Raw genomic sequence first — 25,885 nt, 5'->3', positions numbered from 1 at the left:
CGGGGGGTGTCGGGGGATGGTGCCGGCGCGGGGCCGGATCCCGATCCCGATCCCGATCCCGATCCCGCTCCCGTTCCCGTTCCTGCTCCCGCTCCCGCTCCCGTTCCCGTTCCGCACCCGCTCGCTTCCGGGGGCAGCGGGCACATCATGGGCTCCCTGCGGCTCCTCGTCCCCCGCTGGTGCCGCTACGCCTCCCCTGCTCTGCTGCGGGCGCGGTGCGCAGCCCCCGGGGTTGGATCCGGCCGGGCGCCGCTCCTGCCCCGGCCCCCAGGCCAGGGCTCGCTGCCGGGCTGGAGGACGTGCAGCTCCTGCCAGGCTTCCTGCAAACTGCCCGGCAGCGACCCGAGAGAGATCAGTGCTGGCAGCTCCGCTGGAGCTACCGAGGAGCAGAAGGATGATGATGATGATGATGATGAAGGCGTGGAGTTCGGGACGCTATCCGATAAATTTTCCTCTAGAAAATATTACCACAAAACCACAGCGCGCTTTCGGGATTTAAAGTTTCAAGAAGAAGGAGAAGAAGAACCAGAAAGAAAACCTCGACGTGGGCCTAAGAACACCCCATACTGGTACTTCTTACGGTGCAAGGCCCTCATCAAAGAGGACAAGGTTTGAGCCCAGCTTTTCTCTTGTTTTGAATAGCACTGTTGAAAGATGCAGCTCTGACCAATCTCTATCACTTGGTATCTTTACAGAAAGAATTAAAATAATAATTTCTTGTAGAATCATAATAGAGCAGTTTGGGTTGGAAGGGACCTTAAAGATCATCCAGTTCCATCCCCTGCCATGGGCAGGGACACCTTCCACTATCCCAGGTTGCTCCAAGCCCTGTCCAGCCTGGCCTTGGACACTTCCAGGGATGTGGGCAGCCACAGCTTCTATGGGCACTCTGTGCTAATGCCCCACTTCCCTCACAGTGAAGTATTTCTTCCCAATATCTAACCTAAATCTCCTTCTGTCAGCTTAAAGCCATCCCACCTTGTCCTATTACCACATGCCCTTGTCCGAAGACCCTCTCCAGCCTTCTTGTGAGGAACCCCACACTTTGTAGGACTTGCACTGCAATCTGCCCATAGCTGCATATATTAATATCCATTGTAATTGGTTTTCTTATGCCTTGTGATGGATTTTTCTCATCCTTGTAGCTGGCAGAGGCTCTGGAGCTGTTTGAGGTGCAGATGCTGAAGGAGGAGCGTGTCCAGCCAGAAGAAAGCAATTACACCGTTCTCATTGGCGGCTGTGGCAGGGTTGGCTACGTGAAAAAGGCATTCAGGCTCTACAATGATGTAGGTTTAACTTCTCTTTCAAAACATTTTCTAAGCTAAAACTACTTCAAGCATTCATTATGTTACTTTGTCTCCAAAATGCCTTCAAGTTAGTGTTGTCATCTTCTTAGCCTAAAACTCTCAAAAACAAGTTAAAAAATTCAAGATGTCCTTTTGCAAAAAAGCCAGTTCAAATCCTTCTTGTCTTCCTCTAGATGAAAAAACGAGGGTTAATCCCCACAGAGGCCACTTACACAGCCCTGTTCAATGCCTGTGCTGAGTCTCCATGGAAGGACTCGGGGCTGCAGAGCGCCCTGAAACTGCGGCAGCAGCTGCAGAGCAAAAACGAGGAGCTGAACCTCATCACCTACCATGCCCTGCTGAAGGTCTGTGCCCTCTGCTCAGACCTCAGGATGTGCGTGGATGTACTCAAGGTAAATAGGTTGCTTTTTCCCTGTAATCTGTTGGGGTTATGGCTCCTGGAAGTTGTCATGTTGCATCAGGTTTTAATTTCATTTCCAGCAGAGATAATTACAGATCATGTGTTTATATTTCATTGATGCTTATCGTCATACAGTGAAATTGTACATACCAAACTTTAAGCTTAATTACCTGAAAGGAGGCAGCTTTGGCTTTAAAATTGATAAGGTATGTCAAAAGCTTACCAGAGTTTTCGTGGAGTTCACAGATACCATTTGTGTCCTTTCCTTGTTTTGAAGACCTGGCTCTTTTTAGAGCTCTTCACAGCAGCTCTTGTCAGCAGGGCCCTTCCAAGAATATCTAAAAAGGTTGCTGTTCCTGCCCCAGGTTCCCATCAGGGCTCTCTCCCAGAGCAATCCTGCTCAAACATTTGGAGCTCACCCTATGCTTTGTTACCTCTATCCCCAGAAGATGACAGTGGTATTTGAGCTTCACCACACAGGGTAACTGGGAGATTTAATACTCTCTCTGCTCTTTTCAGGAAATTGTGCAGAAGGGCCATGTCCTCACAGCTGAGACCTTCAGCTTCCTTCTCATGAGCTGCATAAAAGACAGAGAGAACGGCTTCCGATTGGCCTTGCAGGTTTGTCCTCGTGTTCTAGGAGAGGGGGGGAAGTGCTGCTGGGCTGTAACCATAACTTGAACACATGGAAGGTAGCAGGGTGGTGAAATGGGAGGAGTTCAGCTCCTCCTAGCGCAAGTTCTGAAAACTGGACATTGCTCAGGACATCTCATATACTGGTAAATAGCCCTGGATCATCTCACAGGGCTCTCCAGCTCAAGGTCACTGTCCTTCTCACACAGATGTGCTTACAGGCTGTTAGAGATGGTCTTAGTATTTAATATCCATCTTCCCCTCTTCAGGTTTGGAAACAAATGAATAAGCTGGGAATAAAGGCTGACAGCCACACCTACAACCTGATGCTGCGTGCGGCCAGAGACTGTGGGATCGGCGATCCTGCCACGGCCTCTAAACTTCTGCTCAGTCCCCCTGAGAACTCACCTCAGCTACAGCTGCCACCTGGCACGCGGAAGGAAAAGGTGAAAAATCAGAGGAAGAAGGCATCAGAGAGTGCTGCTGTCCAGCTGGATGTGGAAGCTATGGAAAAACAATTATTTCAGGAGAGTTCAGTGCAGCCCGAGGAATGGATCCAGCAACAAAATAAAGATGTGGCTCGGGCTGAAGCAGAACCAGCTGTTCCTGACAGCCCCAGCGTCACTCACAGCAGGGCTGGAGCCTTGATGAGGCGAGCCTGGAGTGAGATGGAGCAGGAACAGGCACACCCAAGCCAGAAGCTGCCTTTCTGCAACCTGCCCAACTTGCTGGATTCCAGGATGCCTAACACAGCTGTGGTTTCCTTGGGGACAGTGGCCACGCCATCCCATCGACTGGCTTTGATGGGGGATGTGGAGGGATTCTTGAACAAAATGAAAGAGGACAATGCAGAGCCCAACATCAAAACGTTCACATTACTGGCTGAGCTTGTGGAACCCCAGAGCCCCTCAGAGTCCTCTTTGCTGGCACTGTTGGATCATCATAAAGTAAAAGTAGATGTGACCTTCTTTAACACTTTAATGAGGAAGAGAAGTAAACAGGGAGACCTGGAGGGAGCAAAGGTGAGAGAAAAACCTCAGAACCAGCCCTATCACCACCTCCTGGTCTCAGGCCTCCTGTGTTTTACTGAGACCCATTTCCCTGTCCACAATAGAAAGTGGGATCTCACACTGTTTCCACAAGGTGGTGCTTGGGTTAATTTCTAAGTATTTCTGGATTCTGTTCTAGCACGTCCAGCTCCCTATTTGGAAAGCTAGTGAGATTTTTTTGGGAAGTGATGCCAACACTTGTATCTTGCAGAGCGTGCTGCCAGCTCTGGTGAAGAGGGGACTGTCACCTAACCTCCAGACATTTTGTAACTTGGCAATTGCCTGCCACAAACAGCAGGATGGACTGCAGCTGCTCTCAGATTTGAAGGTAATCAAGAAAAATCTGCTGCTGCTTGGGGTCTGAGCTGCAGGAAGAGGCAAAGTGAAATGTTAATGCTTTCGAAAGACCTGCTGAGGTTTTTGTGGTCAGTGGTTTTGTTCTCCCCAAAAACATGGAGCTCCAGAGTAGCTGGTCTGCCCTGCACCTGTGCTGGCACTGCACAAGCTGCTTCACAGGTCCCATGGTGAGAGTTGTGCTCCTTGTGTAAAAAGTGCCTCTCTGCCTTTTCCTTCTGCAAGTCCTGCACTAGTCAGCAGATAAACTTCTTTAACTGTAGCATTTGTTCTTTGCAGAGGTCTGGAATAACTCCCAACAAATACATCTACAGCACCCTCATTGCTGCTGCTGTGAGGCAGCTGGATTACAGTTACCTCACGGAGATCCTGCGGGACATGAGGAATAACCAGGTGCCTCCCAATGAAGTGATCATCCGGCAGCTGGAGTTCGCAGCACGGTACCCTCCCAAATTTGACAGGGTAAGGAGCCAGGACTGACAGGGTGTGAAGGCATCACAAAGGACACCAACAAGGGAGGGGAATCATAAATGTCTGCCTGAGTGTCCTTTGGGTTTGTCTGGTCTGGCTGATGGTTACTTGATTGCTGTTTCTTCAGTAGCATCTTGTAGCTCCTGCAGGCTGGTGCCCAAGTGAGCTCTGATCTAATAGAAACTTGTTTTGTTGGATTTCTCTTTGCAGTATAAGTACAAAAACCCATACCTGGAGAAGATTGATGGTTTCCGTGGCTACTACTACCGGTGGTTAAAAGTTATGGCTGGAGAGGAGACCCCCCACCCCTGGGCCAAGTACAGGACAGCAAAGCCTGGTGGGCAGGACAGCGAGGCAGAGGCTGTGCAGGAAAAGGGAGCAGGATGCTGAAGTTTCAAGTTTTTCTAGCACAAGGAAGATGCATGACTTGCTTCTTTAAAGTGGCTTGTAGTAAAGCTGCTTCGTATTTCCCCAACCCCCAGTTGCAAACTTCTTGCAATAGCTACATAATAAAATATTTCCTTTTGTTTTAAGGAGGAACAAATACGTTTTCAGTGAATTTCCTTCAACTGCCAAGGATTAGGTGGGCTGTAGTTTAGCAAACCCTGCGCAAAACAAGGAAGAAGCAAAATCAGATTTAACAGGGGTTTAGCTCGGTGCTGGTTTTGTCTCTGTCCTGTGTTCTGTCATTTCACATGTGACCTGTAAGACTCTATTCCTGAAGGGATCTGTGCATTAATTCCAGCAGAGAATTCCAGTGAAATTCAGCTTCCATCTGCACGTGGTCAGGGAAGAGCTCAGACAGGACATTTGGGAACTGTATTTCCTTTCCACACAGCCTTTTAAATGGACCTAGTTGAGGAAAAACCCCAGAGCAGCTCACAATGTGCAGAACAACCTTCAAGCACCCAGAACAGATCTAACAGGAGAAAAGAGGCACAGGAGTGTTTCACCAGATCACACCACTCTGTCAGGAAGGCAAACTTTATTTTAAAATAAATGGCTACACAAAACCCTACTCCAAAGCACCCCCCCATTTATTCACGATCCAGGTGATTATGCTGCTGCTTTAATTATTATACAGAAGTATCCCATCACAGAAAGTGAAATTGCACTCATAGTCCATTGAGAAGGAGGAGGAGGAGGAGGATGTCCCTCAGAGTTCAATAAACAAGTCTGATGGCAAAAGGCTTCAACCAGAGCAGCCTCTGCATCCACAGTGAGTGCACTCAATGATTCTGCCCTGAAAAACAAACATGAGGAGGGTGTTTCAGCCTAGCCACAGCCAGAGCAGCAGGATCAGACCTCGAGGCAGGGAAGGGCTCTAGGTGGGAAGGTTTTCCACTGTTTGGTGTTATTTCCCATACTTAAACAACTTTAAATGAATGCCAAAGCTGACAGCAGCTTTAGAACCAGCTAGACACCAACCCTATCAGCAAAGGTAGGGGAAATCACCAGGAAGAACAGCACTACCCCCTCTGCTGTCACTGAGCTGGGAGAAGTCACAACAGCTACTGCAGAGCAGAGGAACAAGCTGGAGACTCACCACTTCCAGCTTGCTTTTGGGGACTCTGCAGATGCAGTTGGTCCCAAAGTTGGTGTCCCGAGTCTGGATGCAGCGCAGGCAGCAGAGGTTCTCATAGCCCTGCTTCTTCCACTTGGCAATCAGGTTTTTGTCAGCATAGCCCTCCTTGATGCAGTACTCATAGAGCTCTGGGGAGGAGCAGACACTGTCACCAGCAACTGTCACAAGTCTCACTATCAGGAGTTACCAGCTGTAGTAACCAGCAGATACAGCCAGGCTGCTGCCAAGCCTTCCCTCCATCCTCCTTCCCCAGAAACCTGATCCCACCAACTCCCAGTTCAGCAGCATCCACAGGTAAACACCTCACTCACTCCAGTTTTCCCCTACCCCAGGTAAAGCCCCTGCCCTCCTCACCTCTGCTGATTGCTTTCCTCTTATAGAAGAGATCAAAGATGTAACGTGTTTTCTGGTGGTGGATCCTGAAGATGGGCCAGAGGGACTCCACTTTCCTCTTCCCTTCGTGTGGCTCTGTCTCCGCTGGGAGGGAACACAAACACCAGGTGACCAAGTGCTTCCCTCAACCCCTTTGCAGTGAACTGTTCCAAGAACGTTCATAACTCAACATATGACAGAGATAAGACCGAGATTAATGGGAGGAGACTCAAATGAGAGGGACCTAACCTGGAACAGCTCCTTAAGGATCTCAAACCAATGGCAGTGGGATGACATGACCCACACTGGGATGGTGGGTGACTTCATGCCCACAGCAACAACACAGACAGGAACTACCAGTTCCTCCACACACCCATGAGCTTCATCCCAAAACCAGCTGTAAGCAAAGCTCTGTGCTCCATAACCTGTGTACACCCCAAAAATAGGGACTACCATGGCCCAGGATCAACCTGCAGCACCACTGGAGGCACAGACACAGAAAAGGTCCACTTGTATTCACGAAGCAGCTCTTGTGAGCTTGTTTTGGGGTCCCATCCCAGAGAACACCCATTCACCTTCTCTCATCTTCTGATCCAGCTCGTCCAGCGTGGGCTCGATCAGCTCCCAACCATCCGGGGGAGGCTTCCTGCTCCTCTTCACTTTGGGCATTGCCTCGGGAACGAAGGGGGCGAAAGGCAAGGGGAACCACTCTAGCACTCCCTCAGAATCACTAGAAAAAACGAAAGGAAAACAGCGGTCAGATATATTTCTCCTAAGGTTTCTGTGCCCCCTTCCCGTTTTCCACTTCAAGGATAAAAATGAGCTTTACAGAGCTCGTGAAAGAGGGGAAACCTCGGCGACTGCTGCACGATAAGTCAGTTTTTCTCCTCGGCAAAGCGCGGCAGCCGCTCCTCCCCCGAGGTGACAACTCCGCTCAGCTCCCTGGGACACTGGGGCGAGGCCGCCCGGCCCGGCCCCGGCAGCCCCACAGCGGAACCCGTGGCTGGCGGGGTGAAAGAAGGCCGCAGATCCTGGTTCCAATTCCTGTCCTGATCCCGGTCCCTGTGCTTGTCCTGGTCCCGACCCTGATCCCGGTCTCTGTCCCGCTCCCCGTCCCGGTCCCAGCCCCGCTCACCGCCCGCTCCCGTCGCGCCGCCGCCGCCGTCACCCGGGGGCCTCTCGCAGCCGCGCCGCCTCCTGGGCTGCCCTGCGCGCTGCCTGACCGGAGCCCGCCCCCCCGCACCCCGAGAGAGGCGAGAAACCGCCGGGAAGGAACCGGCCCCGGCCCCGCTCCGCGCTGCGGGAGCACCGGGAGGGACGGCGCGGACGGCGGGAGCGGCGGCGCTGCGGGCAGCCCAGCGGCGGGGCCCTGCGGGTGGGGGCGGTTCCGGTTCCGGGCGCCGCTCGGGCCGGGGGGGGCCGCGCCGCCATCGCCGCGATGCCGAAAGGTGGTGGGGGCCAGGCCGGGCCGGGGGTTCCCCCGCGGGGAACGGCGGTGGGAGGACACGGGGGACAGAGAGGAAGGGGCTGAGGGGGTGTGTGGGCCGCCCCGGCGCGGGCAGGGCTCGTGTTCGCCCCCGGCTGTAAAGATGCCGCGGGGGCTCCGTTCTCTCCCCGGCCTTGGGGGAGCCTGCGGGGGTCCCTTTCCCCCTTACCGGCGGCAGAGGGCGGTCCCCGCGCTGCCCCCGCGGCCGTGTTTGGGCTCTGGGGGGCTCTCGGGTTCTCTTTCCCCCCCGCTCTGTTCTCGGGGGCTCCGGGGCTGCCTCGCCCCCTCCCCGCCCCGCAGGAGACGGCGCCTTCCCCACGCTCCTCGCAGAGCCGGGGGCCCGTTCTGTGTTCCCCAAGTGCCGTGACAGCGCGGCAGCCACGGGGGTGTCCGGGCCGGGGGCTGCCGGTCCCTCCCGTGGGACCGGGCTTGGCTCCATGTGCTCCCGCTGGAACGGGAACCGCGGCCGGTTCTCCCGGGACAGGGCGTGGGGCTCACGGAGCCCCGGGGAGGTGGGTCCAGCCCCACGGGGGGCACCGGGGGCTGGCGGCCATCCCGCCCCGGGAGATGCGAGCGGCCGCGCAGGGGGTCCCGCCCCAGGGGTGGTCCAGGGGCTCCAAACGCGGCTCCTTTGATGTGGCTCCGGCAGCGCCGCGTTTGGGTGTTCCGGAGCGGGCACCGACTTGCTCCTCGTGTGATTCAGGAGCGGGGATGAGGCGCTGCCGGGCTGTCACGGCTCAGCGGGATCCACCCAGAACCTTCTCCATATGCACCATCTGCATAATTGGCTCTTGCAAACCTCGGTCACACACGTTGAAAACCAGCCCTTTCTCGTTCCTCTTCCCTGCAGTTTGCTCTGCTTTATTTCATCAGCATTTCCCAGCCTTTACCACCAAACTGATTCCTTGCTTAGATTTTATTTAACCACTTCATTTTGGGTCCATTTGCACAGTGATGGGAGATGGGGCTGAAGCTTCCACATGGTTTTTGTGAAGGCAGGGAACTGTGGGGGGTTATAACCCCGTTTTTCATATTTAAATGCCCTCTAACTTCAGGATTTCCTGCTCTTTATTTTATTGTACAGATTTCAGTGTTTGATTCAAACCTTTGGCTTTTTGTAAGAAGAGAGATCTTTGGTCGTTCTCTCCCTAAGTCAGTGGGAGTTGTTGGATTGTTGGCAGAAGAGTGGATTTTGGCACTCACTGTTAATATAAAAGGGAGGGGCATTAATCAGCTACTAATAAATTTTTTACAGGATTATTTCTGATTAATTTCCTTTTTTTCCCCCTAATACTTTGATTTTAAAAAGAAGAGATTCCATCAGTATCATTCCGTTCTCTTTCATCTAAATTCCTTAATTAGGCTGTTGAAAGCCAAAGACAGATGTGTTTGAACGTGGGCCTGCCTGGGCAACACTGGGCTTTGCTGCAGGTGAAATCTGCAGGTGATTCTGTTTTAAAAGTGCTTCACAGAGGTGCAAAAGAACCATTATCCCTGTTTTACAGATGGTGAGACTGAGGCACAGAGCTGGTCAGTGGCAGGTGTAGGAGCAGCTCCCCATGTCTGATGTGAGGTTTGATCTCTCTGTGGGAGCAGAGCCCCATCCCTGCACTGTGCTGAGCCCTTGCTGGGCTTCCATGAGCTTCATTCTTCCATTTGCTTCTTTTTAGGCTTTTAATGTAAAATATTTTCTCTTTAGTTGCTTCTGCCCCTTATCACCACTGTTTATTTGCAGTAATGAGTGGTTTGTGTTCCTTGGTCCTGAGCCCAGTGTGGAATTCTGGAGCAGCTGGATGAGGAGCCTGGCCCTGGCCGGGCTGGGAGCACAGCAGGCTTTGGTTATTTGGGGGTTGGTGTGTCACAGATGTCACTGTTGTTCCATTTGGAGTGATGTCATGTGCTGGGCAGTGAGGTAATGTCTCCCCAGGAGCATTCCAGTGGCAGATCTCCTTCCAGAGGGTGTCAGTGTTCCCACGTGGGATGGCTGGGAACAGACAAACAGAAAACACCTGTCTGGCTGCACCAAAGCTTTGAATTGTGCTTAGGGTTTGAGAGTCCATGAGCTTCCCCAGCTGAATCCAGGAAGAAGAATTTGGTCTCTGCAGTTCCCCATTTCTCTTGGAAAAATATTTCAGGAGTTTCTGTAAAGCTTCACAGTGGGCTTTTGGGACAGAACTAAGGCATATGAGAGTTTGTGCTGAACCAGGAAAATTGGTCAGAAAATGTTGGATCTATAAGGCTCCCAGTGCCTCCCAGTCCAACAGCACAGTGAGAGAGCAGTGGCAGATCTCCCATGGATCCCACAGTGCCAAGGAAGGAGGGACAATCCCTCAATCCCTCCCCATCACTGTAAGGTTCCCATTGTCCTTGGCAGGTGAAGGGGAGGATGAGGGAGATCCAGTGTTTCCTGCTCCTTCCATTGGACTTGCAGGACTCCTGTGGCAGCAGAGAGCTGCCTTGCCAGAGTTGTTTGCGTTTTGCCAAGCTCCCTCACTCAAGGCTGTGGATTGGCTCTATTCAACTTGTTTCCCAGTTCTTTGGGCTGGAAGAACATCACCAGAGCAGTGGCTTGAAGGGAGCATTAGTGGCTTCAGCAGTTCACTGATCAACAGAATTTGGAACTTGGGGCAGTGCCAGCCACGGTGACTCCCCTTCCTGCTTCCTAGAGCTTCCTATTTTTCCTCATAAAGCAGTAAAATATGGAGGCTCCTTTTAGTACTTCTTCAGCTCCCATTGTGATTCCCAAGGCTTTTGTCCAATTTGCTTCCTATTTTCCCCTGGCACAGTGGGAGGGGTTAAGGAGCCAAGCTTGTCAGAATGTTGGTTGTAACCACAGGAACACGCTGTGATTCCTCCTGTGCAGGAAACTGGGATCTGCTGTGGGACTGAGCACCCCTTGCCAGCCTGGGAAGGGAATTGTAGAGGCCATGAGCACAGGCAGGGAGGGGTGGTATCAATAATCCCAATTCTCTGTGTGTCTTACCTAAAAGTCTTGGAGCATTTCACCAAGTTCAATGTGGGGTTTTGTTGTTTAGGTTCTATCAGAGGACCTATTTTGGTTTGTCCTATCCACACCTAAAATCCAGAGAGTGCTGCAGGAGGAACAGACCTTTCTGGAAGTTACCACTAAACCATGTATTAATTTTACTATTTTGTGCAGGTAGAAAAGGAGGCCACAAAGGCCGAGCAAGGCAGTACACCAGTCCTGAGGAGATTGATGCCCAGCTCCAAGCAGAAAAGCAAAAGGCAAGGGTATGTGTTTGCTCCTTTGTGTGTTCTGTCCTAACTCCTGTTTTATCCAGCCTGGTTATTCACTGTTCAGGAGCAATGGCAGCTTAGCCAAGTGTTGCAGATCATTCCAGCCATGATCACAGTATGGATCCTGAATATCTCCAGCTGGGGAGACTCCAAGATGTCACCCAGTCTGGTTCCTGAGGCCTGGGAGACCACCCATGGCAGCATTTGAAAGTTAAGGGACAGGAGCTCATGACACAGCAGCTCTGGAGATCTTTTCTCTCCATATTTCATCATCCCAGTCTCCATGAGTGTCAGCTCATTTGTTCTGCAGCTTGGCTTTGGAGAGCAAGGGCCACATCTTGACATGCTACTGTATGTTGAAATTATTGTATTTTCCCTCATTCTACTGTAGATTTAGGGACAAAACTCCTTTGACTTCTTCCTGGACACATGATTTTCTTGTTTGCCTCTGACTTGCAGGGAGAGATAACAGAGTTTTCTGGTGTGGGGCCTCTTTTGGGTGCGTTTCTGTGCCCCAGCATTGGACTGTAACAGCTCCCCCAACTTCCACCATGACCTGACTGCTGTCATGAAAGCCTTGGCTGCTTTTTGCAGCTCTTGCTCTCTTTATTCCCAAATTACCACAGCTCTGGTGACACTCTAATATTTTTCTATGACTTTCTAAAGTGCTGCCTCAGCCCAAATACACAATTCCAGCTGAGGCCTCAGAGCACTGACCACAGGAGGATAATTACACCCCATGTAGGAAGTCCTGATGAATACCTCTGAGATGACTCTGTCAAGCAGTTCTGAGCCATAGCATTGAGTCCTTTTTAATGTTTTGCCCAGCTGGAATTCGAGATGATTGTTTGGTTTGCTGTTTAGCCACATATTCCAGCTTTGTGTTGGATTTCTTCTTCCAAAGTGTAGCTCCCCTTGGTTAGTTTCTGATTCCACCTTCTTGGTTTCATGCCATATTTCCAAATTCTGAAACCACTTATGAGTCTCATCCTGTTTTCCAAAATAATTCCAACTCCTACCAGTGTGATGTCATTCACAAACTGTGTGTCTGTTCTCTGCTTCCATGTTGTTAATAAAAATACTGATTGGAAATGGAACAGAAAAGCAGGACCCACTTGAAATGCCTGTCTTGTTTCACAGCAAACCAGAGAACTGCTCTTTGAGAAGGATTTATTTTTTGTGGTAATCCATATCACATAGTGATGGTTACACAGATGGTTACAGCTAATACTGGTTTATTAAGGACAGCTTAAAAAAACCCCCCACAATTAACAAAATTACTCCTCTTACTGTTCCTTGCTCATCCACTTTGCTGGTTGCTTGAGGGATGTTGGTAGTGTAAAACAAGCTATTCATACCCATATTGGTTCTTCTGATGATTTAGAAATTAATTCCCAGGCTCCTGACTGGTGGAAGCTCTGCTAAAAAGGCTGTAATTCCTTGGATAATAATGTTCTGGTTGATGGTTGTCAGTTTGCTCCTTCTCTAGTTGTTTTTATTTATTCAGATACAGGATGGAATCCATCTCTAAGCTGCATCCATGTAGTTTCCAATCTCTGAAATACTGTGCACTGGAAACCCAGGCCAAAATTCTCCTGGAGAGCTTTCATTTGGGGAAAGTAAAGTGCCAGTTGTGTCCTTCGCAGGGATTTTCCTGTTGGAGGGAACAGCAGAGTTCTTTGGAGGTGATGCTGTTGCAGAGGAACTCTCATTCTGTGACAGCCAGACTGCCTTGGTGGCCCAAGGGCCACATCAGGAGCGCCAGTGCTCAGAGCTGTCACTCGTCCCTCCAAAATCTCATATAAGAGCTGGACTTGGGATTTTTAGTGACATACATTGCCTCTAATTTCCTCTGATTTTGTAGGAAGAGGAGGAACAAGAAGAAGGAGGCGAAGGAGCAACAGGAGACCCCAAAAAGGAGAAGAAATCTTTAGATTCAGATGAGAGTGATGAAGATGATGAGGATTATCAGGTACTGGCATTCTCAGGGCGCTTAATGCCCCTAATTCTTGGGTCGGGGGGAGATGCACGCTCTGGATTCTGAGCAGAGCTACCTAGAGTACATTTTTTACAGAACTATTTTTAGAAGCCAAAAAGCCCTCACTTGAAAGCGTTCTGCCCTCAGAATGAAAACTCACGCATATTTACAAATGAAATACAAAGGCAAGAAGATTTTTAAAAAGGCTGAAGGTGCCTTGGTTCCTAAATGGTTTTACTGGCTGGTATTAAAATCTTGACTTGAGCTTTTGGGGTGCTTTGCAGTGTGTTTGGAGAGCTCTTGGTGCAACCCAGAGCTGTGTGAGAGCTCCTTAACCTCCCTCTTGTTCTTGACCCACAGCAAAAGCGCAAAGGAGTGGAGGGGTTGATAGACATAGAGAACCCCAACCGTGTCATTCAGACAACCAAAAAAGTCACTCAGCTGGACCTGGATGGACCCAAGGAGCTCTCACGACGAGAGAGGTGAGTGTTCCCTGCTGCGTCCCTGGAATTTCAGCCTTGCTGCTGGCAGCAGCTTGGTGCAGGGAGGTGTTTCCCCTGCTCTGTGTCAGTGTTTCAGGGAGGCCCTTAAAGTGTGTTGCTGCCTAAAGCAGGCACTGAACAGCAGCAAACTGGGCTCACTGTGCTTCAAAATGGGGCTCCTTAGAAACTTCACAGGAGTTGTCTGTCCTCTGGGAGCAGCTGTGGCCATCCTGGAGCCAGGCAGCCTGCCGTGGGGCACTGACAGAAAGGGATTTAGGCCATTCCTTTCCTAAGGTTTTATGCCAAAAATCAGACCTAACTGAAATCCTGAAATCATACTGCTGTGAAAGGGATTTAGGCTGTTCCTTTCCTGAAGTTTTATGCCAAAAATCAGAACAGAAATCCATTAACCAGAGGTCACCTCGGATCCACTTCAGTCTTGCTGCAGAAGGTGCCCTGCTGACAGGTACCGGTTTTCCAGATTTCATGGTGAACTTTTGTCTGGGCAGATGAATAACCTGAAAACCAAAGTTTAATCTTCTGGTTTCAATTAGCAATGGTGAGGTTTGGAAGGAAAGATTGAAGCTTTTTTATTTGGCATTGATTGCTTCAGCAGAAGGACACCTTTGAGGGTAAGGCTGGGAAAAACATGTCACAGTTGTTGTGGTGTGGGGCTAATTCATTTGACCTCCTTGTGTGTCCATGTCCTTATTTAGCTGAAGCAAGGTAGAAATAATCTCTCTCCTCATCTCTGTTCAAACCCTGAAAACAGACAGAACCTGTGCTGGAAAACTGGTGAAGGACCCCCAGTTTGGGGATTTTTCCTGGTTGGAAAGCCCCACTCTGCCTGTTCCTGTGTGCTTCCTGGATACTCTGGTGATTGTTGTGTTTCTCTTGTACAGAGAGGAAATAGAGAAGCAAAAGGCAAAAGAAAGATACATGAAAATGCACCTAGCTGGGAAAACAGAGCAAGCCAAGGCAGACCTTGCCCGACTAGCCATCATTCGGAAGCAAAGGGAAGAAGCTGCCAGAAAGAAAGAAGAAGAAAGAAAAGGTTAGAGAATAATTAATCATATTCTCCTACCTCTCCATGCCATGGCTGCAGTGCCAAGAGGCACAATGCCACATGCCACACATGCCTCATCTGAGCCTGTGCGGTGTTGCTGAGTGTCATCAACTCCCTTCAGCAGAACCGGGCTCAGCTGTTTCCCTCTCATAAAACTCTTGCTTTATAAACAAGTACTTGGGCACTGGAGCAGGGGAGGAGAGAAGGGAATTGCTCTTCATATCCATCTTGTCCCCTGCCTCCCAGGCAATTCTGGCTCCAGTTTAGGGGTTTGGGAGGCTCCTTGTGCTGGGTGATTGATCTGCTTTGCATGTGGGGATCTGAACTGCCCAGGGAATTCACACAGCACTCCTTCCCTTCCTGGCCTTTCCCTGGGAGGTGTGAACCAGAAGTCTGAACACAGCTCCTTGGTGGCTTCCACAGAGAAATTTGGGCATCAGTTCGTTTGTGGACACCTGGAGAGAGGCCAGGGATAGAAGGGAACATACTAGAGGAGCTGTGCCTCTTACCTCTGAGAAATTGGTGGGAAGGGTGGGACTTTTTCCATTACCCAACTGGCAGGATTTTGATCCCCGGGGCTGCCAATCCACCCCCAGTCCCTGAGCATGAAATGATGAAACTGTTGTTTTCCTCCCCAGCAAAAGATGAAGCAGCCATGGCAGGTAAAAGACTGCAGTCACTATCCCTTAACAAGTAAGCACAGGCCATGCAAGAGGAGGAAACGCCAGGGAACTGTGCCTGGTCCTGCCAGGAGCTCTGTCGTGTCGCCTTCCATCGATGCCACGCAGAGCGTCCTGCAGCATCGACCTCACCTCCACCTCCAAGAGACACTGACGATGTGTTTGTCCTCATCCTGGCACAGATTTCCATTTGGGGTTAGGGGCAGCTGCTCTCTGCAGTGCAGAGCTGTGCTGGACAGCAATTCCCTGTAACAGTTCGGAAACATGAATGTTTTTGCTGTTTTTAGGATCAGGAACTCGTAGACGGTGGGGGGGGGCAGGGTGGGAGGGAGCTGTGTGGGAGGGGAGGTGCTTCAAATACTAGATTGCAAGAAAATAGATTGTGGGGTCGTGGGGTGGGGCATGGGGTGGGGAACTGACTTGGTATGAAATCCCAAAGGATAATGTATCTGAGGAATCCAGTTGGCAAAGAGCCCATCAAGTTGTGCTGCAGGGTGTTGCAGTATAAGCTGGGAGCCTGACTTCATGGACTTCTGGAGTGCCGTTCCTTCCCGGATTCATCCCTCCTTTCTTGCAGCCAGTCTCCCCTTTTCCCTCCTCTTCATTTTCTTTTTCTCCTCCTTATTAGGGATAGTGCCAGTTTTTAACCACATCATCCTTTGTTTAAAGGAGAAAAACAACATTTATTGTGTCAGATCCAGATGGAAAAAAACAAAAGAAAAAACCAAACTTGATCAAGTTTAAAAACCACCAAGAGAACTTGTATATTTGGCTGATTAAACTGTAAGTTATCAGAACTGCTGTGGCCTCGTGTGTGTGTGAAGGGCACAGCTGGGGAGGGGTCCTGGGGGAGGCACAGCTGCAGCTTGGGGGCTGCTGGTTGTGGTGTGGAGTTTGGTTCAGGGTTCAGGAGCTCCATCAGCACACGCAGCCTGAAGGGAAAAGCTTTTCCTGCTGATTCTGATGGATGTCTTGCACAATCTGTTTACCAGGGTGGAGGAAACAATTACCCTCAGGCCACTGTCTGGCCTAGTCTCTGTGTCAGAAGGGCAGTCACCGCACTGTCACCCCATCTCAGATGTCTCTGGAGGGGACATGCTCCAGCCTGCTGTGCCCCAGGGGTCTGGGAGTCCTGCTGCCAGCCTGTTCAGGGACACCAGTGCTTCTCAGACTCACTCCCCCAAAGGCTGGAGGAGATACGGCCCCAGGGCTTGGAGCAGTGGAAGTCACTGGGAGAGGGGGTTACAGCTGTGGAGATTAAGGATGAAAAAGGGGATTTGTTCTGTGTCACCCTGTCCATGCCTGGCTGCAGGGACTTTGGCACGAGGGTGTGACACAGGACTGTGCCCCAGGGAATGTCACTGTGAGCTGCTGGCTCAAGCCACAGCTCAGACCAAGCCTAGATTTGGGATAGGAAATATCCTCAGGAAGCTGTGGAAGGATGAGCAAGTGCTACCAGGAGAGGTGCCTGTGCTGTCAGCTCTGAGAGGGAAGAACTGATGGGGTGGACAGCCTGACACGGGAAGTTTGGGTGATCCTTGGAGCAGAGGGAGGTGGATGGGGCAGGACAGGGGGAGTTTTTGGGCTGATGCCTGGGATGGAGCAGGGCAGGAGTCGCAGGGGGAGAGGTTGAGGCTTGTAAACAGATGGAAATAGGTGGGAAAATCTCAGAGTAACACCTCCCACTAACTGAGGGCTGGAGCAGAACTTAAATGTCACTGTCCCTCTGCCAGCCAGTGCTCCCTTCCCAGGCCGTGGGCGGTATTGGGACTGATCTGCTCCTGTGGTAACTGGCTGGAAAGGGGCAGGATTAGTTCGGCAGCCCAAGGTCTGTGAGCTGGCTCCAGGTTTGGGAATTGCTCACCTGACAGGACGTTACCAGGGAGACTCAGACAATAGGAAACCTGTGCTCCCTGGCTACCTCCATCCTCTCCACTCCCTTTTCCCTAACACCAATCCTGGTTTGACATAATGCTAAAGCAGGGAATGGGGAAGTGACATTCCCCTTATCCCCACGATCCCAATTCACCCTCAGCACTGGTGGCAGAGAGGACGTGACCACCTGTGGTGAGATGTGGCGCAGCACCGTGATCTTCCCTGATCACAACTGTGTTTGCACTGAACTTGCTCTAAAAAAGTGCAAAAAACAAGTTTTGATTTATCGAGGAAAATCCTTTATTTGCTATTTCTCCAAGCAATGTATGACCAGCATCGGGAAGGATGGTAAAAAAAATAGTAAGAAAAATGGTTTTCTTTGTCTGGAAACAGCCACCAGGGCTGGCTGGCAGCGGGGACAGGCACTGGTGGCAGTGTGGGCCAGTCATGTGGCACGGGGGGGGGGGAGTGGCAGAGAGCAGCAGGCAGGGGGCAGAGCAGGGGCAGCTGGAAGCGTGGATGCCCTTCCTGGATGGCTCCTTCATTTGATCTTGAGATCCTTCAGCGCTGACTCCAGGCTCTGAAACAAAACAGGAAGGTGTTTATCAGTTTGTTGCGTCCCAAAGAAACCGGAGGTGGTTGGGAAGCTGAAAGGTGGGGAACTGGGAGGGAAGATGGTTCAATGCTGGGTACTCCCAGCCCAGGGCCTCCTTGAGGATTCCTTACCTTGACATCCCAGATGCTCATGCCACCGTCCATCCCCGTGGTGCAGAACTGGGAGCACTTGTCCTTCCCACCCGTCAGCACTGAGATCTGGCTGTGGGTGCAAAAAGGGAGTGGGAATCAGTCCTAGGTCGCTGCTGAGCCCTCAGAGCCCTTGGAGCTGCCTGGCAGCCATGGGTGGGAGTGGGGCTGGACCCCTTCATCTTTCCCACCCATGTGCAGGAAGGCACTGGGGATACCCAGGGATGCTTGGGAGTACCCAGGGAAGCTCAGGGACACCCAGGGCTGTCGCAGCTCCTGGTGCTGGCACCTCAGTCTCTCCCTCCCACTTGCAGGGATGCTCAGGGACATTCTGGGGATATGCAAGGATGCTCCAGGGCTGTCCAAGCTCCTGGGCTGGACAGCAGCACACCCAGGGAATGCTCAGGGATCATCAGCCCCAAGCAGCCCCGGAGATGACCCCAAGCCTGTCCCTCCCCGCCCTTGTCCCCAGCCCACACCTGATGCTGTTCTTGTGCAGGGTGTCCAGGGTGGCATTGGCCGTGTCCGAGCTTGCTTTCTTGTCCAGGTTCTGGAAGCGCTCGCGGGCGGTGAGGCCGCGCTGGGAGCTCTGCTTGGGGACGTCCAGCTTCCCCCCAAAGGTCAGGGTGCCCTGGCTCTCCTCATAGGTGAACAGCATTGGGCAGCAGTCATGGCCCTGGGGAACAACCCCAACCTGCTCAGCTCCCTCTGGCCAGCTTCAGCCACAGCACCCACCCCGTGCCCCCGCCCGGACTCACCGCGGCCACCAGGCTGTTCTCGGTGATGAAGGTGACAGCGAGCAGGGGGAGGGTCTCGGTGCACAGGGAGGCAACACTGTGAGGTGTGAGCAACGAGCTGAGCTTCAGCCGCGGTGCTGAGACTGGCACAGCTCATCACATGGGTGGGAGCCACCACCTCCTCCACCCATGGTGATCTGGGGATTGCTCCAGGGGTTCCCCAGCTCCTGGGGCTGAGCCCTTTTATGTCCCACACCCACGTACAGGGATGCTCAGGGAGTATCCAGGGATGGTCAGAGATACCCAGGGCTGCTCCAGGGCTATGCCAGCTCCTGAGGCTGGACCCCTCTACTTCCCCCACCCAGGTAAAGAGATGCTCAGGGAATACTCAGGGATGCTCAGAGATACCCAGGGATGCTCCAGGGATGCTCTAGGGCTATCCCAGCTCCTGAAGCTGAACCCTTCCATCTCCCCCACCCACATGCAGGAACACTCTGGGATGGCTCTCAGCCCAACCCAACCCGAACACCTCCATCCCCGTGTCAGTTTGGGGGTCAACCCCTGCTGCCACCCCCAGCACAGCCTCCCCCAGTCCCCCCAAGCCCCCTCCTGTCTCCAGCCCTCTGTGCTTACGCCATCTTCTTGCCGGCGTCGGCCAGGCACAGGGTGCTGTCATGGCTCACCCAGGCCACGCGGGAGCCGCTGCCCGAGAAGCAGATGCTGTGCACCCACCCACAGCTGCTGCTCGACTCGAACATCAGCTCCCCAAAGGGCATCTTGGAGCCCCAGGGTGTGGGGCTGGGCCGCTCCTCCACCTCCTTGATGTAGGCTGAGAAGATCCTGGGAGGGGAAGAGCCTTGGCTTGTCATGTGTCCCCAGATGCAGGACTTGCACCACCTTCATCCCTGCCCCTTACCTCAGTTGTGTGACTCAGTTTCCTGGCAGAGCCCGTGGAGTGTCCCCCTGCCTCCCCTGTGTGCTGTATCCCTGGGATGGTCCCCAGACCTCCCTGCATCTCCCCTGTGCTCCATTCCCTGCTCCAAACAGCACCCGAGGTGAAGCTGGGCCCCCAACCCATCCTTGAGGGTCCCCCTGCCTCAGGCCCCCCGGTCATCCACCCCCTGCTCCTCACCTGCACTTGAAGTCGCAGGAGCCAGCGGCCAGGAGGACATTGTTGGGGTGCCAGTCGAGGCTGAGCACTGTCGAGCGGATGGGCTTCTTGATGTGCTTGCAAACCCACCTGTGTGGAGAGGGTTTGGCAGCAGAGGGGCAGCATCACCACCCTCAGAGCCCCCTGTGATTTTGGGGGGCTGGCTGAGGTTGGTCAAGGTTCCAAATGCCCCAGGAGCTGCCCTGGGTCACTGTCCTGCAGTAGGAGCTTGGGCATGGGGAGTCCATCCCTCCATTTTCCCATCTGTCTCCACTTCCAGCTCCTCCAGTCTCTTATCTCCCAATCCATCTCCCATCCATGCATGCATGCATCCATCCATCCATCCATGCCCCCTCCTGTTCCCCCAGGACAGACCCACTGAGGCCGTGCCAGAGCCTCACCAGTCATTCTCCTGCTCAAAGTAGCAGATGGAGATGAGGCGGGAGCCGCTGCCCACGGCGAACTTGTTCTCCTTGGGGGACCACTTGACGCAGCGGGCGGCGCGGTTGATGCGCAGGATGACCAGGGTGGGCTTCCAGACGTTGCCCTTCAGGGTCCACACGTAGGCGTTGCGGTCAGTGCCACATGTCACCAGCCGGTTGCTCTCAGGGGCCCAGTCAATGCCTGGAAGGCAGAGTGGGGTGATGGTGGCCCAGGGAGCCACGGGAAAGGGAATGGGAATGGGAATGGGGGCGTGGCACTCAGGGCTGGGGGATGTCTGAAGGTGTGGTTGTTCTGGGTGGTCTTTGCTCCACAGCTCCTCTTTGCCCCACACCATCCCTTCCCATCCCTCCCACCTCAAAGCATTCCATGTCAACCCATCCCACCCCATCTCTCTCATCCATCCATCTCAATCCACCCCACCCATTCCCATGCCTCCTACACTGTTCCATCCCATCCCAACCCATCTCTCCCATATATCCATCATCCATCCATTCCTCTCATTCCACCCTACACCATCCCTTCCCTTCCCATTCATCCCACATTACCCCAATCCATCTCACCCCATTTCTCCCATCCATCCATCCATCCATCCATCCATCCATCCATCTCCCTTCCCATCCCTCCCTTCCTCCCTCCCTCCACCTCATCCCTCTCCATCTCACCCCTGGCTGCCTTCAGCTGGACACAACCTGCTCCATTCTCCTCCACCCCTGCACAACTCCCATCCAGAGGGTGCCAGTGCCACGAGCGGGGCTGGGAGCAGCTCTGGGACAGGGCCACCCACCCTCTCTGTCCCTGTCCCCTCTGCCAGCTGGGACTCACCTGTCACCTGCCCGTTGTGCTCCTTCAGCTCATGGACTTTGCTCCACTTGGCCCCGTCCTTGCGGTAGATGTGAACCTCGTGGTTGTTGGGGCACAGGGCGATCTCTGGGAGTGACAGTGGCCGGGTCAAAGCCCTCCCCTGGGTCACAGGCTCCGCAGGGCCAACCAGCACCCACCCACCCCTTCCTGGGCTCCAGGTCCTCCTCACTGAGCCCCAGCTGCCTGGCGGGGTCCCACCAAGCCCCCCAGCCCTGGTCCTGCACTGTCCTGATGCTGCAAATTGTCCCTGTGGGAAGGGAGCACCCCACAGCCCAGTGTCTTCCCTTCCCTACAGTGCGGTCCCATGGAGCTGGTGGGATGGGACAGGACAGGATGGGATAGGATGGAATAGGACGGCTGCGGGTGCACAGCTCCCAAATCCATTCCGCCCCGCCTGCCCGGCGCTCCGGCCGCAGCAGAGAAAGCCCTTTTTGTTCTCCCACATCCCCCGGGCCGTGGTCGGGAAATGCCATCGGCCGTGAATCACCCGGCTCTGCTCCGTGTCCGTCCCTCCCCTGCCGGTGCCTCGGGGCCGGACGCTGTGCTGGCACCCCTGTGCCAGGCTCTGTCCCGGCAGTTGGACCAGGGGACACGGGGGATATGTGCTGTCCCAGCCCCCAAATTTGCCCGTGGCAGGATCTGCTTCCCCAAACCCAGCCCCAAGCCAGCACTGCCCTGTCCCGAGAGCACCACCCACCACAGGGATGTTTAGCCAGGATAGTGCCTCGGGATGTCCTTGGGAATTTCGGGGTGCCCCAGCCGTACTTACGGGTGCGGTCCTTGTTCCAGGCATGGCAGCTGATGGGCTCCAGCAGGAAGCTGTGGTAGGCCATGGCTCACGGGCTGGGGACAGGGAGAGACCCCCAGGCTGTCATGACATCCTGCTGCAGGCCCAGGGACAAGATCCCAGCTCCCAGCCTCACAGAGTGATCCTCCCCATCAGCCCTGTGTTGCAGCCCTCTGCATCCCTCCTCTGCCGGGGAGAGGGTTTCCCTGAGGATTTCCAAGCTCAGAAACTGCCCATTTCCAGGAACTTCTAAACCCTGCTGTCATCCTGCTCTAGCTGGCTGGAGCTTGCTGGGCAGGAGCTGGCTGGGAACACCAGGATCCTAGTGCCAGCAGCCCCATGTGCATCCCTGGGGTCCCACCACGGGAAGCACCTCCTCTCTCCACCCCAGCAGGGCCAGATCCACTTGCCCCTTCCCCGTCCCTCATTTAGGAAGAGCCAAAGCCCCATGGAGGCACCTCCATCCCATCAGTGCTCAGCCCTCAGGACTAATCCCTTCTCCTGGCTGAGCTCCCACCATTCCTGCTGGTCCCCAACTGCTCCGGTGTCATGGGATGGAGCAGTTTGCCCCAAGCCCGCTCCAGGTGCCACGGGACCGGGAAGGGCTCCGAGCAGCGTCACAGCCCCTTGGCCATCGGGCCGAGGGACCGCAGGGATGTAGGGAAACACCTCGCCAGGGAGTGGCAGACGGGGATTACTCACAGCCTGCTCTCGGCTATTTTGGGAACTCCCTGAACACGTCCCGTTTTCTTTGGCAGTTAAAACGCTACAGGGGAAGGAAAAAAGTCCCTCCTAGCAAAGCTCCGTCCCTGGGCTGGGGAAAAGAAAATCCGAGGAGCTCCATCACCTGCCTTCTGCATGTGGAGAAATTCCAGTGCTGATGCAGGGCACGAGCCCTGCTATCACACATCCCCTGGCCAAGGGCATGGGCATGGATGAGGAGGCAGCTGCCCTATCCCAGCCCCACCGATCCTCCTGGGATACGGCACAGGGTGTCCCAAGGAGGATACAAAGCTGCTGCCACCACGAGCCTCTGCCCTGAGCCCTGTGGATGGAGCAGCACCCGAGGGACAGACAAAATCATCAGTGACAGGGACACTGCTATTGGCATTGCAAGAGATAAGGAGAGCAAAAATGTGTGAAAAAGGGATTTGGCTGAAATGGGGACCCGGCTGAAAGGGCTCCCTGGAGGAGGGATGGGAGGCAGGATGCACCGAGGTGCTTTCCGGATTCGACACTAAGAAAACAGCAATGCTTTTTCTTTTTCCAGGTGGTTTGGGGGCTCAGAGGCATAAATCCTCCTTCCTGGGGGTCCTGCTGCTCCCTTGCTGAGTGCCACTCTGAAGGGATGAGTTCAGCTGCCGTGCCACGGCCGGAAGCCTTTGCCAGACACGGGAAGGAGTGAGGGCTGTGAGGGCCTTGGCCGCTGCCTGCAGCGGGTGTTGTTTCATTTCCCCCACAGCCCCTTTGCAGCCAGTTCCCTGCTGCTGCTCCGCTGGCTGAATCCTGCTCCCGCCCTGGAGTGATCCACGGGGGCTCGGCAGCCCCTTCCCCAGCTGGGAAGATCATCAGAGGAGCTGTGGTTACCCCCCTTCCCCCCCAACCCAGGGGCTCTTGAGGGAGGAAAATGGGAATTTTCCGAGGGCCAGACAGGGCGGGATTGGGAGCTGGAGCAGCTCCGTTATCTCGCAGGCCAGTCCGAGCAGTTCGGAAACATCCTCGGAGGAGATAACCAAACCTTGGCAGAGCGAGTGCCGGGGGCTCCTCCCAGTCCCGGGAGGAACCCACACACCAGAGGAGCTGGAGTTTGGGTTTTTACGAGCCTGGCGGGGTGGCAGGAGGTGGGTTTGCATCCAGTGAGGATCCCACTGGGAGCTGGGACCCCCTGAAACTCTCCCCAGACACTGTGGTGGACCCCTGCACCACCAAGACCCCAATACCGACCCCCGGAAGCCTCTCTGCTCCCTGTGGCATCCGAAGGTGTCACCCTCCCTGCTCCTGCCAGCCAGGTTGGGGACACCCGTCCTCAGTCCCCAGTGTTGGTGGGGGGTACCGCATGAGCCAGCCTGGCCCTGGGGGGACACCCCCGTCCCAGAGCAGACGGAGGGCGCTCTGACCCTCCTCTTCCTCGCGCCGGGCAAAGCGGGAAGCAGCTGATTCCCGAGGAGGAGAGGACAGATTGCGGCAGCTCTGCCTCTGCCGGCACCAACCCCGACGGGACCCCCACAGGAGGACTCTTTCCACCCCGCCAGAGCTGTCAGAACGCCGGCAAGAGAAAAAACCCTCAAACTTGCTCCCGAGGCTGGGAGAAAACCCCAAAACATCCAAAACGCAGCGACAGTGAAACTCGCACGGGGCAAGGGGCTGCCTGCACCCCCCTGACCCCAGCCCGGGGATACCCCCCGAACCCTGGAGCAGGGTGTGAGCGCCAGGAGCGGTGACAGCCCCAGCCCCATGGGACAGCCCCAGGTCCTGGCGGGGGTAGCAGAGCTGCCTTACCTTGCTGGGCAGCGCGGGCAGGGCGGGCTGGGCTCGGTTCCTGGACGGCGGGGCTCGTTCATGGACTCTGGGCAGTCGACACGAACGGAGCCCGGAGCGAGCGGCGGGAGCTGTGCCTGCCCCGCCGAGGCAGCCTGACTTCCCTTTTCCTCTCCGAGAAATGCAACCACTTCCTTACGTGGGCGTTGGGGGAGCGCAAAGCAGCTCTGCGGCCGCCCTGCCCCTGTGCCTGCGGGCCAGGCCGCTCCAGCATCGCCGCACGTGGACGGGGCCCCCGGCCCCGGGGTGCTCCCGGCCGCTCGGTGGGACGTGGGCAACTCGCCCTGGGTGCTCCAGGGAAGAGCACAGCCAGGAGAACAGAAGGGAAGGATTCCCGTCGTCTCCCTTGGCAGCGGGAGTCTTGTTCACCCCCGGCTCCCGATGCGTTTCGGAGGGATGGGGACTCCCCCGATGCCAGTGCTGGCCCCCACCAGGGAACAGCCGTGCCTGGAGCCCACGCGGGGCGAGATGCCCGTCAGCATCGCCTCCCACGGCCGGGGAGATCCGCAGGACCCCGCGGAGCCTGGATCCGGCTGCCCTCGGCAGCAGCTGCTGCTGGTTCCTGCATCCCACAGAGCCCAGTGGGCCCCAGTCCCAGGCTGGCTGCGGTCACCATGCCCGTGTCCCCACGCACCAGACAACCACCCCTCCTACTTCAGAGCAACTAAATTTTATCCCATTCTCGCCGGGATGCACTCACCCCTTCCCTCTCTGAGTGATGTCACAGCACTGGCACAGCAGCATGCTGGGGTCCCTACAGGGAGGGCAGGATCTCTTCTCAGCTGCAGGATTTGGATACAATAACCTGGAACTGTCTGAGCTGCAGAATCGATCCCCACGCGAGGGGTCAGCTGCAGGTGAAGGAGGGGGGGGGTGTGTTGCCACAGAGCAGGCAGCCCCTCGCTCCTGGTCCTCATCCATAGCTGTGCTTCATTTCATGTGTGTTGCTCTGATCCCTGCAGACACAGGGAGATCCTGAAATGGCACCCGGGCAGGGATGGGAATGAACTGTGGGCTGGTTTTAACTTCTGCAGGAGGATTTGGGGTACATTACTAAGGGAAGGGAGAGGACAGTGTGACCCCTGTCCCTCGCCTGCCATCCCCTATCCTCATCGCTCCCATCTCCAGGCTGCTCCAGCCTGAGCCTGTGCTAAGGAGTGCCACAAGCTGCCTCCACTGCTTTTGAATATTACTTGGGGCTCTCCAAGGCTTGACAGCACAGGGGGGAAAATCTGGCACCATGGAGGTCAGCGATAGAGGCTCAGCCCTGCTGAGCCTCTGCCAGACCCAGTTCATGTTTGCCCAAACCCTTTACCAGCTTTTGCTTCTGTTTCAGAAGTGGGAAGATCCTCCTGCCCCCATAGCACGTCACATCCTCAAGAAGGCTGTAGAGGAACTGTCCCACTGCACAGGCACTGGGGACATGGGGACACTTCTGGTGATGTTTTCTCTGCGGGTGGGGCAGGGTGGGTGATGAACCACAGTGATTCTCTGGGTGGAGTGTGTTTCAGGCAGGCTCCAGTGAGCATTCCCTGGCATTCCTGCTTGTGCAGAGCCCCATTGCTCAGCCCCAAGAGCCTATGAGGCAGTGTGTAACATCAGCACACGCAGCCAGCAGCTAGCCCTGG

The 25,885-nt window shown here is 54.5% G+C and overlaps 4 protein-coding genes across 6 annotated transcripts; 2 read left to right on the top strand and 2 right to left on the bottom strand.

The window, feature by feature from the left end:
• The first annotated feature begins 6 nt into the window (after positions 1-6).
• On the top strand, positions 7-4,753 carry PTCD1 (pentatricopeptide repeat domain 1). Its single transcript, XM_042036867.1, has 8 exons — positions 7-609; positions 1,146-1,286; positions 1,481-1,699; positions 2,227-2,328; positions 2,610-3,362; positions 3,529-3,717; positions 4,023-4,205; positions 4,425-4,753. The coding sequence occupies exons 1-8, from the start codon at positions 148-150 to the stop codon at positions 4,602-4,604; spliced, it is 2,229 nt and encodes a 742-aa protein (XP_041892801.1). The 5' UTR covers positions 7-147; the 3' UTR covers positions 4,605-4,753.
• A 429-nt stretch (positions 4,754-5,182) lies between these two features.
• BUD31 (BUD31 homolog) lies at positions 5,183-7,407 on the bottom strand. Of its 3 annotated transcripts, none has more exons than XM_042036873.1 (5): positions 7,307-7,407; positions 6,747-6,901; positions 6,154-6,276; positions 5,761-5,927; positions 5,183-5,457 (listed from the first exon to the last, which is right to left on the bottom strand). In XM_042036873.1, exons 2-5 carry the CDS (start codon positions 6,838-6,840, stop codon positions 5,407-5,409), a joined length of 435 nt encoding a protein of 144 aa, XP_041892807.1. In that variant the 5' UTR covers positions 6,841-6,901; positions 7,307-7,407; the 3' UTR covers positions 5,183-5,406. The 3 variants fall into 3 exon arrangements, with proteins under 3 accessions (XP_041892807.1, XP_041892808.1, XP_041892809.1); XM_042036874.1 differs by having other exon boundaries at positions 7,001-7,345; XM_042036875.1 differs by lacking the exon at positions 7,307-7,407 and adding an exon at positions 7,024-7,278.
• Positions 7,408-7,519: 112 nt separating this feature from the next.
• Positions 7,520-15,918, top strand: PDAP1 (PDGFA associated protein 1). Its single transcript, XM_042036872.1, has 6 exons — positions 7,520-7,619; positions 10,818-10,909; positions 12,780-12,887; positions 13,254-13,375; positions 14,278-14,429; positions 15,080-15,918. The coding sequence occupies exons 1-6, from the start codon at positions 7,610-7,612 to the stop codon at positions 15,136-15,138; spliced, it is 543 nt and encodes a 180-aa protein (XP_041892806.1). The 5' UTR covers positions 7,520-7,609; the 3' UTR covers positions 15,139-15,918.
• Positions 15,919-17,272: 1,354 nt separating this feature from the next.
• ARPC1B (actin related protein 2/3 complex subunit 1B) lies at positions 17,273-24,381 on the bottom strand. Its single transcript, XM_042037501.1, has 10 exons — positions 24,219-24,381; positions 21,702-21,775; positions 20,894-20,998; positions 20,029-20,251; positions 19,610-19,717; positions 19,111-19,317; positions 18,499-18,574; positions 18,220-18,416; positions 17,723-17,813; positions 17,273-17,576 (listed from the first exon to the last, which is right to left on the bottom strand). The coding sequence occupies exons 2-10, from the start codon at positions 21,763-21,765 to the stop codon at positions 17,538-17,540; spliced, it is 1,110 nt and encodes a 369-aa protein (XP_041893435.1). The 5' UTR covers positions 21,766-21,775; positions 24,219-24,381; the 3' UTR covers positions 17,273-17,537.
• Positions 24,382-25,885: the final 1,504 nt, after the last annotated feature.

Source organism: Corvus kubaryi, unplaced genomic scaffold, assembly GCF_017639235.1.
Source record: "Corvus kubaryi isolate FWS band 111438036 unplaced genomic scaffold, C.kubaryi_AGA036_p1.0 37387, whole genome shotgun sequence".
Lineage (NCBI taxonomy): Eukaryota > Metazoa > Chordata > Aves > Passeriformes > Corvidae > Corvus > Corvus kubaryi.
The sequence above is the reverse complement of the archived record's forward strand: the minus strand, read 5'-3'. Positions and strand labels throughout refer to the sequence as shown.